At 37.0% G+C, this 13,804-nt stretch overlaps 1 protein-coding gene across 1 annotated transcript in view; it reads left to right on the top strand.

Moving 5' to 3' along the window:
- The window catches only part of atrnl1b (attractin-like 1b), an 85,918-nt gene that overhangs the window by 54,498 nt on the left and 17,616 nt on the right, over positions 1–13,804 (top strand). The window contains exons 25-26 of the mRNA XM_061707661.1: positions 5,003–5,064; positions 11,532–11,610. Coding sequence (XP_061563645.1) covers positions 5,003–5,064; positions 11,532–11,610 — 141 coding nt within the window. The remainder of the gene's footprint in view (positions 1–5,002; positions 5,065–11,531; positions 11,611–13,804) is intronic.

A 13,804-nucleotide genomic window follows, 5' to 3' on the forward strand; every position in this document is an offset into this window, starting at 1 on the left:
ATCATTTAAATAGGAATTAAGATTGTAAAAGAAAGTGTCATGAGGCAAGATCTTTCTGTGACATCATCATTTATCAGTGTGATTGCATTTAAAGGGATCGCTCCACACAACAGTCTACTTGTAATATAACAATGCTATCACATGATCCCATTGATTGGCTGGGATGGATGAAATTGAAATAAAATTAACCCATGATGTTCTGCTTTGAGTTCACATTGTGAAACACAGGTTCAGAATAGGGCTGGGCGATATGGACCAAAAGTCATATCTCGATATTTTCTAGCTGAATGGCGATACTCGATATATATCGATATTTTTTATGTGCCATAATTGGGGTTTCCCCCAAAGCATTATAGCATCTCTGTTAGCTTCATTTTATTCTGAGGCAAACCCTTAAAAAAAACTGTTAGTTTTAATACAAAGCCTCGTGCCAAATGTCACACAGGTTCCTTTATTAACAGAGGTCTGCACAATATTAAAATGTATAAAACAAATGTAATAAAAATAAACTGCCTGCATATAGAATAAAAATGCTTCTTGAATAAAATAAAACAAATATCCCTTTCCTGCATAACAATTAAATTAAAATACACTGTGCAATTAATACAATGTAGACAGTAACAGGCAGACTTTTCCACTGAGGTTGACAGTTGTGCAAATAACAAAACATTTGTGCAAATCTCAAATAAAACATTCAAGTCAATTTGTCACAAAATAAGCTATATAAAAATCATTAAAAAAAAAAAATTTAAAAATTTAAATCGATATAAACGATATTGTCTCGTACCATATCGCGTTTGAAAATATATCGATATATATTAAAATCTCGATATATCGCCCAGCCCTAGTTCAGAAGCACAAAATAGAACAAAATTGTTCATTACAAAGCAAGCAAAGCGTCTACTTTTAAGTAACGTTAACCATGTCAGCGAGCATGTTCTTTCAGATCACTTATTCTTATTTTTTAATTAACGAGATTTCCAAAAAGTCAAAGCTGGCAGAGGTTTTGGAGCATAATTGAGCCGTCGTTGAAGGACAGTGGTCCAGTTTCATGCAAAACATGCTTGTTCTCCTTTCCTCATTACTAATAAAAGCAACAATATAGTTGGCTTCACTTTCGGGTAGCTGATAATTAAGGAAAACAATTAGGAGTAGCATTTATATTTGCTAGGAAATGCTTACAATAATAAATCAGTGCCATGATATTTATTTATTTATTTTTCCCAGGTCATCTGGTTTATCCACTTTTTTTAAATTCAGCATTCAGAGGAACAAATATGACGCAAATAATCCACGTCTAAAAGCACAATTTGTGCCCTATTACACAACCTTACATGTTGGCAATCACAGGCTCAATGCCGCTGCAGATGACATTGTGTTTGCGTGTCTAAATGCTTTCAGAGCGAAATGGCTTCCAAGCACATACAGCAGATAATGACTTGTCACTATGATGTGGCCTATCATGTAATATTTAGCTGCTGGGCCTGTGTGAAATGTCCCATTTAATGAAGATGAAACATATTCTGACCTATTAGTTACTGGTCATGTTGTCTTGGAGGCATGAATACACATCAGTTATGCAAGTCCGTTCCCAGCGAATATATTATTATAAAATATTATCTGGAGCATCTTGATGTTTGGTTTGTATGTACAGTGTTTATTTGTATCCATAAGTATAGAAACCTATTTAAAGAAGGCTATTTAGATTTTATTTATAATCTCTGAGATAAGGTTTGTTTACAGTTAGGCCTGACGATAGTGCAGTAACTTTATATGATAAAAACATAGGAAATGTTCATTATTAATCATTCAACTGCTGTATGCTGGTAAGTAGTCCTGCCTTTTGTTTTGTCTCCAGCTACTAAAATGCGATATTGACTGACTCCCTGGAGAATATTCCACATTTTTAGTCTTCAAAAACTCCTGGGTTGCATTCACAGTACATCATCTGCGCTATGAAGTTTTTACGCTTCAGCTTTGCTGTATTTGGTTGCACACAAGTTTGTTTGTAATCGGCTGCTCCCGTCTTTCAATTCGTCAAAAAGCATTAGTGAGGCAGTACCCGTGAAAGCCATCTACATCTGCGCCGCCACACACAGCCTCTGTGTAGTTAGTCTGTTTTAGAGATGCTCCCCGCCCGATCGGCAACCGATCGGTATCGGCCGATAATGCCCCTATCGGTTTTGATCGGCGTTCTCAAAATAATAGTTCACAGCAGCCGATCCGATGACGTTTACAACAACAAACCGCTGCCTGCACGTGCGTTCCCACATCCCAGACCCAGGTGTCCTAAGGGGGCGTGACCGGCCATTGTAAATGGGAGTTTTACAATGTCCGAAAAGGATAACAAATTTGCAGTTTGCAAAGTGTGTGCAAAGAGGAATGTTATAAAAAAATGTCCTCAACGAAGCTGATAAGACATTTGAAAGTTTGTCAAGTCAAGGACTATATAAATAACAGGAGCGTGCAGCAACGCCGCTAACTCACCTGAACGTAACAGAGACCTATAAACAACAGCAGCAACAGCAAGAAAAATAGAGAACTACATTGTAAGGTAATGGATTCATAAGCCTTGATCATCAGCCGTTTGTCGTTGTAGCAGACGTAGGCGGTGCGTCCGAAATGCCATACTAAACAGTATATACTAAAAAGTATACTTAAGTTTGGCACACTTTTGAGTAAATATCAGTAGTGTGCATTAATTCGGACGTACTATTAAGAGCGCACACTCCCAACGGCAGGAAGTGACGTGTCACAGCAGCAGTAGCAGCACCGCTCCATTCTTTCCCGTTTAATCTGGCCGAAACAAGATTACATTATAACATTTTTATTATAATTATTAATTATTGAGCTTTTATATACAAATATTATAATAATATTATATAATAATACTATATAATAGTACTATTGAGTATGTTCTAATGTTTCGGAAGCACTAAAAAATCTTGCATACTCATTTTTCATACTCTTAAATTAAGGTGGAAGTATGCAATTTCAGACGCAGCCCTGGTTTAGCCGCGTCGTTTGCTTCTCGGATCCGCGGTACGCGCTACCGGGTCGTAATTATTTCACTGATGAAATCCCGTCACACTTATACCAGACTATATACAGTCACATCCAAACCCTTATTCAGGACGACAGTCGTGTCAGTCGCTTCACGAGGGACATGTTGTGGAGTTCTAGTGTGAAGAGTTTTGCTTCACTCACAAGAGTTTCCTCACACGCGGCGGATGCTATCGCTAAAGCTTTCACAAAGCTCAATAATTCATATTCATTTTTTTATTTTAACATTTATTCCCTTTTCCTCAGGAAAACTAAGGTTTATAGTTTACAACTTGTATGAACTCTAAGAGAGTGACATGTCTACTGTTGTCTTTGTTGGTGTACTGCACGTTGTGTTGTACACATTTATTACCACAAGAAAGCTTAAGTTAATAAGCTACATGAGTTTAAGTCGTCTCTAAGTCTCTAGAGGGTGAAATATTGCATATTGCCTCAGCAGATACTGATTTTGGTGATCGGTTATCGGTGATCAGCCCTCAAAATCCTGATCGGTGCATCTCTAGTCTGTTTCTGCCTACTTTTTCTCGGTGCCAGTCTGATACTGGTTGTTTTTGTTTTCATTCTTTGAAAAATGCTGCTCTAGAATTGGACAGGCATTTCGGGATGGTTTCGGTTTTATTTGGCCCATTTATTTTTGAGCGGCTTGTGTTTTCAAGCTCATTTACTCTCATTAAATCATGTGTAAACTGTTCATCACTTTCGAAATTCTACAAAGCTCTCTTTCTGTATCATGGAAGCGATCTTGTCGTCTTTCAAAACTGTTGACATTCAGGCCTTTCATGTGTTACAGAGCATAGAATCTATTGATTAAGATGGTCCTCCTATCTCTGATGGATTTACATCTTAAAAATCACCTATTTCAAATTTGATTAAGAGCTCTTGACCATAGATAAATGCCTCATTGAAACCTACACATTCGTATTTGGTGATGCATATACTACATCACTGCAGACAATTAAACATTTCATTAAACAGCTGTAACTTAAGGGTGACTCATGCCCTTCATTTGCACATTTTGCTGAGATGTTGAGATGTCAGTAATGTGCTTTTGGGGCATAATAACAAAGAAATAGGTAAAAGGCACACTATAACAGCTCCCTTTTTCAACTCTGTTCATAGCAGCTGGTGTAAGGGGGTGGAGTCAGATGCTCAACTTGACTCCACCCCTCTCCCATGTGGAGAATGCAGCTTTTGAAGTTGGTGATGCCACTTTGCATGACCCACTTGGGAAGGAACAGTGACTATGGTGGTGAAGTTTACTGGAGATGAAGATGGGGAAGCTGGTGCCGAAGAGATCTGCAAAAGCGAACGCCTCGTTGAGTGGCACATTATCAGACCGAGCTGACCTGACACAAAGTGACAAAATTATTTTTTTACACCAGAGTTTTTGATGTGTTAGTAGTCACTTTTAATTCTCTTATATGCGCTCTTTTACAGAGGGGGAAAAAAAATTATTCATTATATGTCCCCCTTTATCTATCACTTATTATGTACCAGTTAAAACAGCAAAACCACGCACCAGTGTCCAAATGTATCAAGATCTAGCAAAAGATGAGCTTGAATACAGTAAGATAGCCACAGGTCGCCTGATTCCTTCATCCCACATCCGTCCATTTCTTGTCTCGTTCCACTATATTCAAACAGACACTTCCCCCCCACAGTCAGTTTTAGTAGCAGGGCGTCCAATGTGCCACTGACCTTCCTGTTTGGTTTTTAATGCTGACTCTGTGACCCATGAACGCCAAATCACATTACCCCCTTTACAGTGTCACCTATCAACTGAGTGTTTTTGAAAATATTGGTGTATTATGACCAACAGCCGTGTTTATATGATAGAAACATTAAGTTTCACTCATTTACAGATTTACATTTAGGTTTTGAAGACTGTGATGTTTTTCTGAGGGTTTGCAATTTCTAAAAAGACTTTCTCCTCAAACAGATTGCCTTCTCCCAACACAACAGTATCATGGACCTTGTCCAGTTCTTTGTGACATTTTTCAGGTATGTTTTCATGTCACTCCTCTGTTTTAATGTTTTAACTCTTGGTCTGTTGAGAAACATTACCCTCCACCTCACTCTATAACCTTGTCTCTCCGGCTTATTGAGTTACCCAAGCCTGTTTGTTAGCCAAGTACATTTAAAAGGCTTTTCATAATTTAAAGGCAGTGATTTGCCTTTTTCAAGTGGCAAATTAAGAGCGAGTAGCAATTTAAATAGGTGCATATTTCCTTGCAAGTGCAATATAAGGAGAAAGCGTGGGCGACGAGATATGAGGGGCTCTTAATGATTTCTTTTTTCCCATCCCAGGCAATATAGCAGAAGTCTTTCATCACTCAGATGCTTCAAATGAGTCAATTGGGTTGTTTAAGAAGTACATTCAAGTCCGTGTGTGTAAAAGGATGCGTGTATAATTGCAAAATGTATGCTTTAAGTTTGATAATGGTATCATGGGAAAAAACTGCAAACTGCTATAGTTCTGCCAGATATTTTCAGCCAATCCGACCCCAACTGGGACTAAATAAAAAATAAAATAAAGGTAACCTTGATTAATCGTTGCTATAAGGTTATATGAACAGCAAACACAAGTGTTGCTATGTTAATGTGCCACTACGCATATAGTCTATAGATGTCGGTCCGAGATTTTACTGCATAAATAATACATTACATCTTGCAACAGCATTATCATAGGGCTATAGCCTATTGCCAAGACTTAGAAAAGGCTTTCCCATCTGTGACCAATTCTGATATATCTGACACATATTTTTGCTGTTATCCATTGATAAAATCAGCCAATTGTTGAGAAACTTCAAACACAGATTCATTCCATCAAATGAAACATGAGTTATAGCTGAATTAGAAATAATAATAATAATAATAATAATTAATAATAATAATAAAGCTGCATAGCAAGGGGCCTTGGAGTTTCACTTTAAAGGAAAAAGGGGGAAAAAAGTGATTTTTGTTTTCCTGCGCTAGGAATAATCATTGTCGGTCTTAACCTAAGCATTGATGATTCATCCTGGTCCTCGAGGGCCGGTGTCCTGCATGTTTTGCATGTTTCGCTGCTTCATTGCACCGTGATAAAAGTGACTGTGTCGTTAAGAGAATTGTGCAGACCTCAATGACAAGCTGATGACGATGATGATTAATTAGAATCAGGTGTGTTAAAGCAGAGAAAACTCTAAACATGCAGGACACCGGCCCACGAGGACCAGGATTGGTGACCCCTGCATCAGACCAACAAATTAAATATACAGGACTGTCTCAGAAAATTAGAATATTGTGATTTTCTGTAATGCAATTACAAAAACAAAAATGTCATACATTCTGGATTCATTACAAATCAACTGAAATATTGCAAGCCTTTTATTATTTTAATATTGCTGATCATGGCTTACAGCTTAAGAAAACTCAAATATCCTATCTAAAAAAATTAGAATATTCTGGGAATCTTAATCTTAAACTGTAAGCCATGATCAGCAATGTTAAAATAATAAAAGGCTTGCAATATTTCAGTTGATTTGTAATGAATCCAGAATGTATGACATTTTAGTTTTTTTAATTGCATTACAGAAAATAAAGAACTTTATCACAATATTCTTATTTTCTGAGACAGTCCTGTAGTACATGTAGTATCTTGATTTACTATTTCCTTACTTCTTCCATCTGTGTATGTTTTTGTTTTCAATTCCCATGTATTCAACTTTTGTTGCCTCATGTCACACACCCCTGAGCTGAAAGTTGGTGCTGCATCTTTGTGCCAATTAACCAATGATGTCCTAGAATTCATAATTTATAGAGGTTTTGTATATGTTATAAAATTGGGTTTAAATATTTAATGATCAAAGTGCAACAATGCTTCTAACCAGCCCGACTGAAGCCGAACTGAATATCATTATGCATTTCTTTTAACTCTGAGTCACCACCTTTGTTGACCTGAGGTGACCGCGGGCGACCGCTCGGTTCGGATCAGCCCACACGTCACTGAGACCTTTGTCATCCTGAATAATACAGATCAGCAGGAGGTTCACACTCAACTCTGGTTGTGCAGTTTCTGTACAAGAGTTTATTTTAATACTTAGCTCAGAGTAGATTATGTTCTATCATTGTCTGTGTAGGCGTCACAAAAGGAAGAGAAGACGGGTTTTGCCCGGGGCACCTGCCCATCATCGCCTATTTTACAATAAGTATCCTGAAAAGCCGTCACACAATCAGCCAGGCTCTGCTCACAACTGATCATATTACAGTCGAACAGCCAAAATCAGGGGCCCTTAGGAAAGGAGAGAAGGAGTTGGCCCCTGCTTCTGTTTTTTTTTTTCTATAATCTGTAAAATGTTAATGGTACACGGCTTTTCCTTTTTGCCTCCTTAATTTTAAGCATCAGTTCTTATTAGTTTGCCCTTTATGTCCCCATTGCTAAGCAGGTTATATTAATTGTTTGAAGCCATTGTCTGCATCTTTGTTGTCCAGTTCTCACTGACCCATAAACGCAGGAACAACTGAGATGCCCCGATGCACTAACGAGCAGTTGTGTGTGCACGAGCGTCTACGTGTGTGGGCAGATTTAAGGCAGGATGAACCTACAGGAAACATAATCAGCCTGATGACAAAATGTCAAATCACCCCACAGGGTTTCTGAACCTCCTTCAATGAGAGATTAAGGGTGAACAAATGACATCATGACTTTCTCCTGCTGCTCATTTCTCTTCTGAATCAGAAGTGGTTCACATGCTCTTTGTTTTGTTTGATTTCCTGTAAGCCAGTATTGATCCTGTACTTTCCATTGCTTTTTCATCCTAAACATATCGTCTTCAAATACAAGGTTAAGTCATTTTTGAATTTAAATGTTTTAAGAAACACTTGAAATATTTCAGATCTGGACACCACACTAAATTCCTAATTTAAAAAAACAAATTGTCTTGGGTTATGTTTTTATCTTTTTGGCATCTAAATAACAGCCTGCAGACAGCAGTTATAGTTAGATATTGATTGTTTTTCCTGGTGTAACTGTAGCCCTGCTGTTACAGAAATGACAGTGTAACTGAAGCTGAGTCCAGAGTCATTCCTGCCTATTTTTATTTATATATATATATATACACATACACATACATACATATACATACACAAATAAAATGATTAACTAATGCTAGAAGCATTCACTATAAATAAAACTAAATTTATTGTGGACTTCTAAAATACATTTCAAAGACATAGTAATAATGATGCAAGTTTTGTTAATAGTGTGATTAGGAAATTAACTTAATGTTGCTGTTCACCCTCTAAATATCATCAGGTGTCCATACATTAACACTAGAAAATGATTTCATGTTCATGTCCATTAAGTACCCCAAATCTGAATCACAGCCTTGATGCTTTTATTGAAGCAGAAGTAAGAGATAAAGGGATTTAAGCATCTTTACTGTCCAGGAATTTTTAGGTATGTCTCCCACAACCTTCCTCCCCATTCACTCATCCTCCCTGCTATCTCCTTCTTCAAACATCCTGTGAATGTGGCGCTATAAAGTTTACATATCAAAGAAAATCAAACAGAGCTTATGATATCAGAGCCGCCGGCGTGTCCTCTGTGAAACATGTCCGTTAAACAGCTCAGCACAGAAATATTGCACATTTTCAAAGACAAGCCCCTGCTGCAGCGTGTCGCTATTCCTTATATGTTTTTTGCTTTCTATTTTGAATTTTGTTTCAGGGCATTTTTTTTTCTAAATCTCTTTATTCAATTTCTGTAAGCAGTACAAAAAAGGGCATCGGCTTCACATTCGGTCAGAGTGCTTACATAAGAGGAAAAGAAAATCCCAACACAAATCCCACAAACACTCCCATGTCAGGTGCAGTAACTCAGTCTTTACATCATCACATTCAACATGCGGAAATAATTAAAATGCAAGACCAAAAAAAATAAAATAAATACAAAAATATAATGTTATATATATATATATATATATATATATATATATATATATATATATATATATATATATATATATATATATATATATATATATATATATATATATATACTAGGGGTGTAAGGATATACTAATCTCACGATACGGTACGATATTATAGCAGTATTTTTTTAACAACCTTGAATGAGGAACATATGACTGGAAAAAATTGTCTTTTATTTGAAATACAAAACAATGCTGTGCGTTTGCCCTATTGTTACAGTTTGTAATGCTTTATAACGGTTTCAGTTTTAAGGAGAAAGCCAGGCCAAACATTTTCCACAAACTGAACTAAAAGTAAATGTCAGGTTTGCATTATGCATCTTCAGTTTCATACAAGTGCAAATATTTTGCCACAAACTTAAGTTTCTCTCATGTATGACTTGACTTTTTTATTTTCCAGAAATTTAACAACTAAAATTAAATAAATAAAAGTAAATAACTATGAAAAGTCCCAAACTCAAAATGCAACATGACTGTTATTTATCTTCTGCCAGAGCTAAGAGCTTCACCTGCTCCAGCCTGAGGCCGTAAGGTCAACCCGTTATCGTTTCATCTGCTCCCACCTTTGGGGACGACACAATCTTTACATCATAAAAAAGATTGATTCGTGCTCACCTTATAAGTAAAAGTTCGGAGCTCAAAACCCCCCAAGAGTCCCGTGATTGGGACGCAAAACGGTACTAGTTTCTTCTGAGCGTAGTCAGATTTTGGTCCGCGGGTCGAGGTCGTCACGTGATCCCGCTGCACCAATAGGATGTTACTAGTAAACACAATATATTAATATTAATAACCCAATATCGTGCTGCAGTTCGTCACCTCCACGAAACATATCATGACGTTTTTGTATTGCGAAATTTCGTGGCACGATATATTGTTACACCCCTAATAAATAAATAAATAAATGTGTGTGTGTACATTATTTATTTATTTATTTATATATATATATATATATATACACACACATTAAAACTAATTTAAGGGTTCTAATAATAATGGGTGGGGGGTCTCTCTCTCTCATCAGGATTAACAGTAATACTATTTCTAATATAAGCCAGTATTGGGTTCCAAGTTTAATGGAACGCTGACAAAGATCCAATTGGCGAAAACTTTAATTTCTCTAACTGTAGACATCTTAAAGTTTCGCGTATCCAGCAGTTGTGAGTAGGGGTGAAACCTGTTTCCATTTGAGGAGAATGATACGTCTGGCCAGCAGGGTGCTGAAGGCTGTGACACATTTCTAGTTGGAGGGAGACCAAAAACGCCAGTCAGGGGGTTTTACGTCTAAATCTGGGGGGGGCGGGGTGAGTGTGGGAACTGCTTTTGAATAAAGCAGTTTGAAAAATAATGTGTCATTGGAAGTTATTGAAAAAAGTGGCTATTGGGGAAGCTGTAACTGTTTGACAGAGATGCAAAAGACATGAAAACACCTTTTGTCATATACCGTAGGTCATTAATAACGTAAGAAGTGCGGGGTCAGAGCAGGAAGGGAGAAATGCATGATTCTTCAGAACTGGAGCAAGAACTGGAGCCCTATGCAGACCGTAATGCTTCCTGAACTGAGTCCAAATTTTTAATGTATTGGTGACGACCGGATTTGGTGAGACCTTATTGGTACTTATGGGGAGCTGTGAGCAAATCGTAGGATGTAGAGAACAGGAGGAAGATAAAGAATAACGTCTCGTTCTCTTGTAATTTAGTGATTCGAGGATGCAGATCAAACATACTGTATATCAAAGCATCTGTATAGCGATGCGAGAAACGACCGTTTCAAGAGCTTGTTGATTAAAGACTCAGTCCACCCTCTGACCAGCTCTTTAAAAGTGCCGACTGCCTCTTTAGCACCTAATCATCTTTAGGTTCTCATCTGTCTCAGGGATAATGGGGTGGAAGCTCTCAATCAGTCATATTTTTCTCTCTCAGTCATGCTTGGACCCCACTGAAATTCCCTCGACTAATGATCGCGCTGCTGGGTTATTAATCCAAGTAATCGGGCAAAATATTCAGTCTGCTGAGATATTAATGTGCCACTTTTCAAATCACCTTCTCTGTTCTCTCTCTGTGTGTGTGGGGGTGTTTTAAAGTTAGATGACAACTTTTAAAGATTTAAGTTCTTCATGTTTCATCTTATCTTAGAAATGGTTCAATGATGTTTGGAAAACACTTATTTGTGTTTTGGGTGATCAACACTGATTTGACTCTGTCCAATAGAAAATGTTCAAATGTGTATGTACAAATAGTGTTTTCATAGGATTCGTTTTTTTTTTGTGTTACCATCATCAGTTTGATGTTTATAAGATGAGATATTTCTTGAAAGACGGTGTGAATTTGATATATTAACAAACATTTTAGAGCTGCCTCCGAGTTGCTAATCCCATCAATTAAGATGTCATGAATGTTGCTTTCCGATGGTTCTCAGTAACTTTTGCTCTCTTTGGACAAGTACATTTCTAGTGGTTAAATATTCTTCTTGCTTGACATTCTGCCTCTCATTCACCACAGTTGCTTTCTGTCGCTCCTCCTGGTGGCAGCAGTGGTGTGGAAGATCAAGCAGACCTGCTGGGCATCGCGCCGCAGAGAAGTAAGTCTGCAAAACACATTTATAATTGCTTGTGTAGGAAGAAATTGTCCATAAATTCCAACATCTCAACCCCATTTCAGCTAAACTGTTTTTCAAATGTAAAGGGTCCTTTAGACTGTTTGACATTAGTCTTGAAGTGTATCAGCCACATATGCTGTGAATGTATTCAGACTGGAAATTTAAACATTCGTCAAACTGGAGCAGAACACTTTGAAATTGTCAGATAATTGTTTAAACCAGGTGAGGTAATGGGCCTACTCTGTAATATTCTCAGCATGATGGCAAGACTTCTGTTTTCTCAAAAGCCTTATGACCACTTGTAAAAGTAAGTTTGTCTCTTTAAATGTTAAGGGTTATTTGGTCACGTATATTGTGAGATACCGGACATTCAGAGTTAAAAGTACGGATGATAATTCAGGTAAAGTGTGGGTTTGAATTTAGTGCAAAGAAGTTTGAAGAAAGCATGGAGGGATACCATGAATGAATAAGGAGAAGGGATGTTTATTATTAATATTCAGTGCTGGAACGGAAGATTTGGTTGGAAAAGATGGGGATGAAAAGGGTTGAGAGATGAGTTTGGAGGAAGAAATTATAAAAGTGGGTGAGAAAAAAAGGCCGTACAGGATAAAGAGGGCATGAAGGAGCAACTGCATGCAAATTCACCTCACTGCATCTGAACTACACTAAATAGTGTGTGTTTTTTTTTGTATAACCACAAACAATATTCCCATCTCTCCAGACTGAATCCTGTATTTCCACGATTATTAAACAGCTGGACATTTATTTCAGCCCTCACTAATAAAGCTCTCGCAATGAATTTCCTCTTTGTCGATTACATTGATCAGAATTTCATATTCTTTAATTGATATATAAAATTAAAAAACATGCTTACTGTCATGATGCTGAATCATCTCTATCAAAAAGATTTAAATAAATAAAAGTAAATTTAAACATATGGGCTTGTGACATTAAAATTCTGCTCATGTTTTGTGTCTCCTCTCGCTTTTCGTAACATCTGTGTCTTCATCAAATCGTGACATAGTTCAATAAAACCCTCCATCTGTTAATTTCAGTTTTGTCTTGTCTGGAGTAAAATAATTTCAGATTTTCTGTCTGTTAAGAAGATGAGATAATGTGTTTGCTGATGACAGATCAGTTTATATCCATAAATGAACTGAAGAACATAGAAACTTGGTCCATTTCACTCTCAAGCTGTCCTCATGCGGTTTGGACTCCTTTCGAAATATGGCATGTCTTCCTCTCTTTGAAAGGAAGATTAATATTTTTTACTGAATTTAAATCCTGTATGTGCCTCAAAATCCACTTGTATTCTGTTGATACTTGCAAAGAGCTTTTCTTGGCTGCACAGGTGAGTCAGACACTTTTCGTTATCCTGTTAAGCCCCTTTGACGAAATTGATGAATGTAAAATCATATTAATGTCATGCATTCTCGAACGTAGTATTCAGAAAAATTGAGCTTTTTAAATGTTGAAAAAAGAATACCCAAAGCTTTCTGTTCTGGCATTTTCACGTGCCCTATTTCTACAGATACGGAGAGCTGCATGTTGGTAACCTTTTTCCTTAAAGCTCTCACAGCCTGAAGACATCTGGAGCATTACTTGCATAAACTATGCAGTAGGTCAAACAGCTAGTTTAATTCCCCACACTTCATAAAACAATGAGTACACATTATGGTCGCAGGCCTATTTTCTCTCATTAAAACTATCGTACAGAAATTATCCATCAAAGACCTACATCAGAATGAGCATTTCAGTTTATCATTCGTCATTTCTCTAACTGACAAAAGGATCAAGCAACCGCAAATTTACATGCTCATTTTACATTTGTTTAATATGCTCTTATCAGTGTGGGGAAGATGCAGACATAAACCCAGATATCTTGTTTTTGAAGAATTGGCTCCCTTAATCATCAAATGACACAAAAATCCTAGGTCCTAAAATCTTCTTTTTTAATTGGGTGAATCATACAGCTGATGCAAAAAAGAACTGTTTTATTACACATATCATTAAGTATCAGTTATAAAGTTTAAAGCTGACAATTAAAGCTTTTTTATTGACACTAGTAAATATATCTGAAAATTCATCCACATTCAAATATCAACACGCCCAATATCAGTATAACAATAACAGCAAAAAAATTAATCGCATTGAGTGTTAATCTTAGTTAAGTTTC

This window comes from Cololabis saira, chromosome 19, assembly GCF_033807715.1.
Source record: "Cololabis saira isolate AMF1-May2022 chromosome 19, fColSai1.1, whole genome shotgun sequence".
NCBI classification, from domain to species: Eukaryota; Metazoa; Chordata; class Actinopteri; order Beloniformes; family Belonidae; genus Cololabis; species Cololabis saira.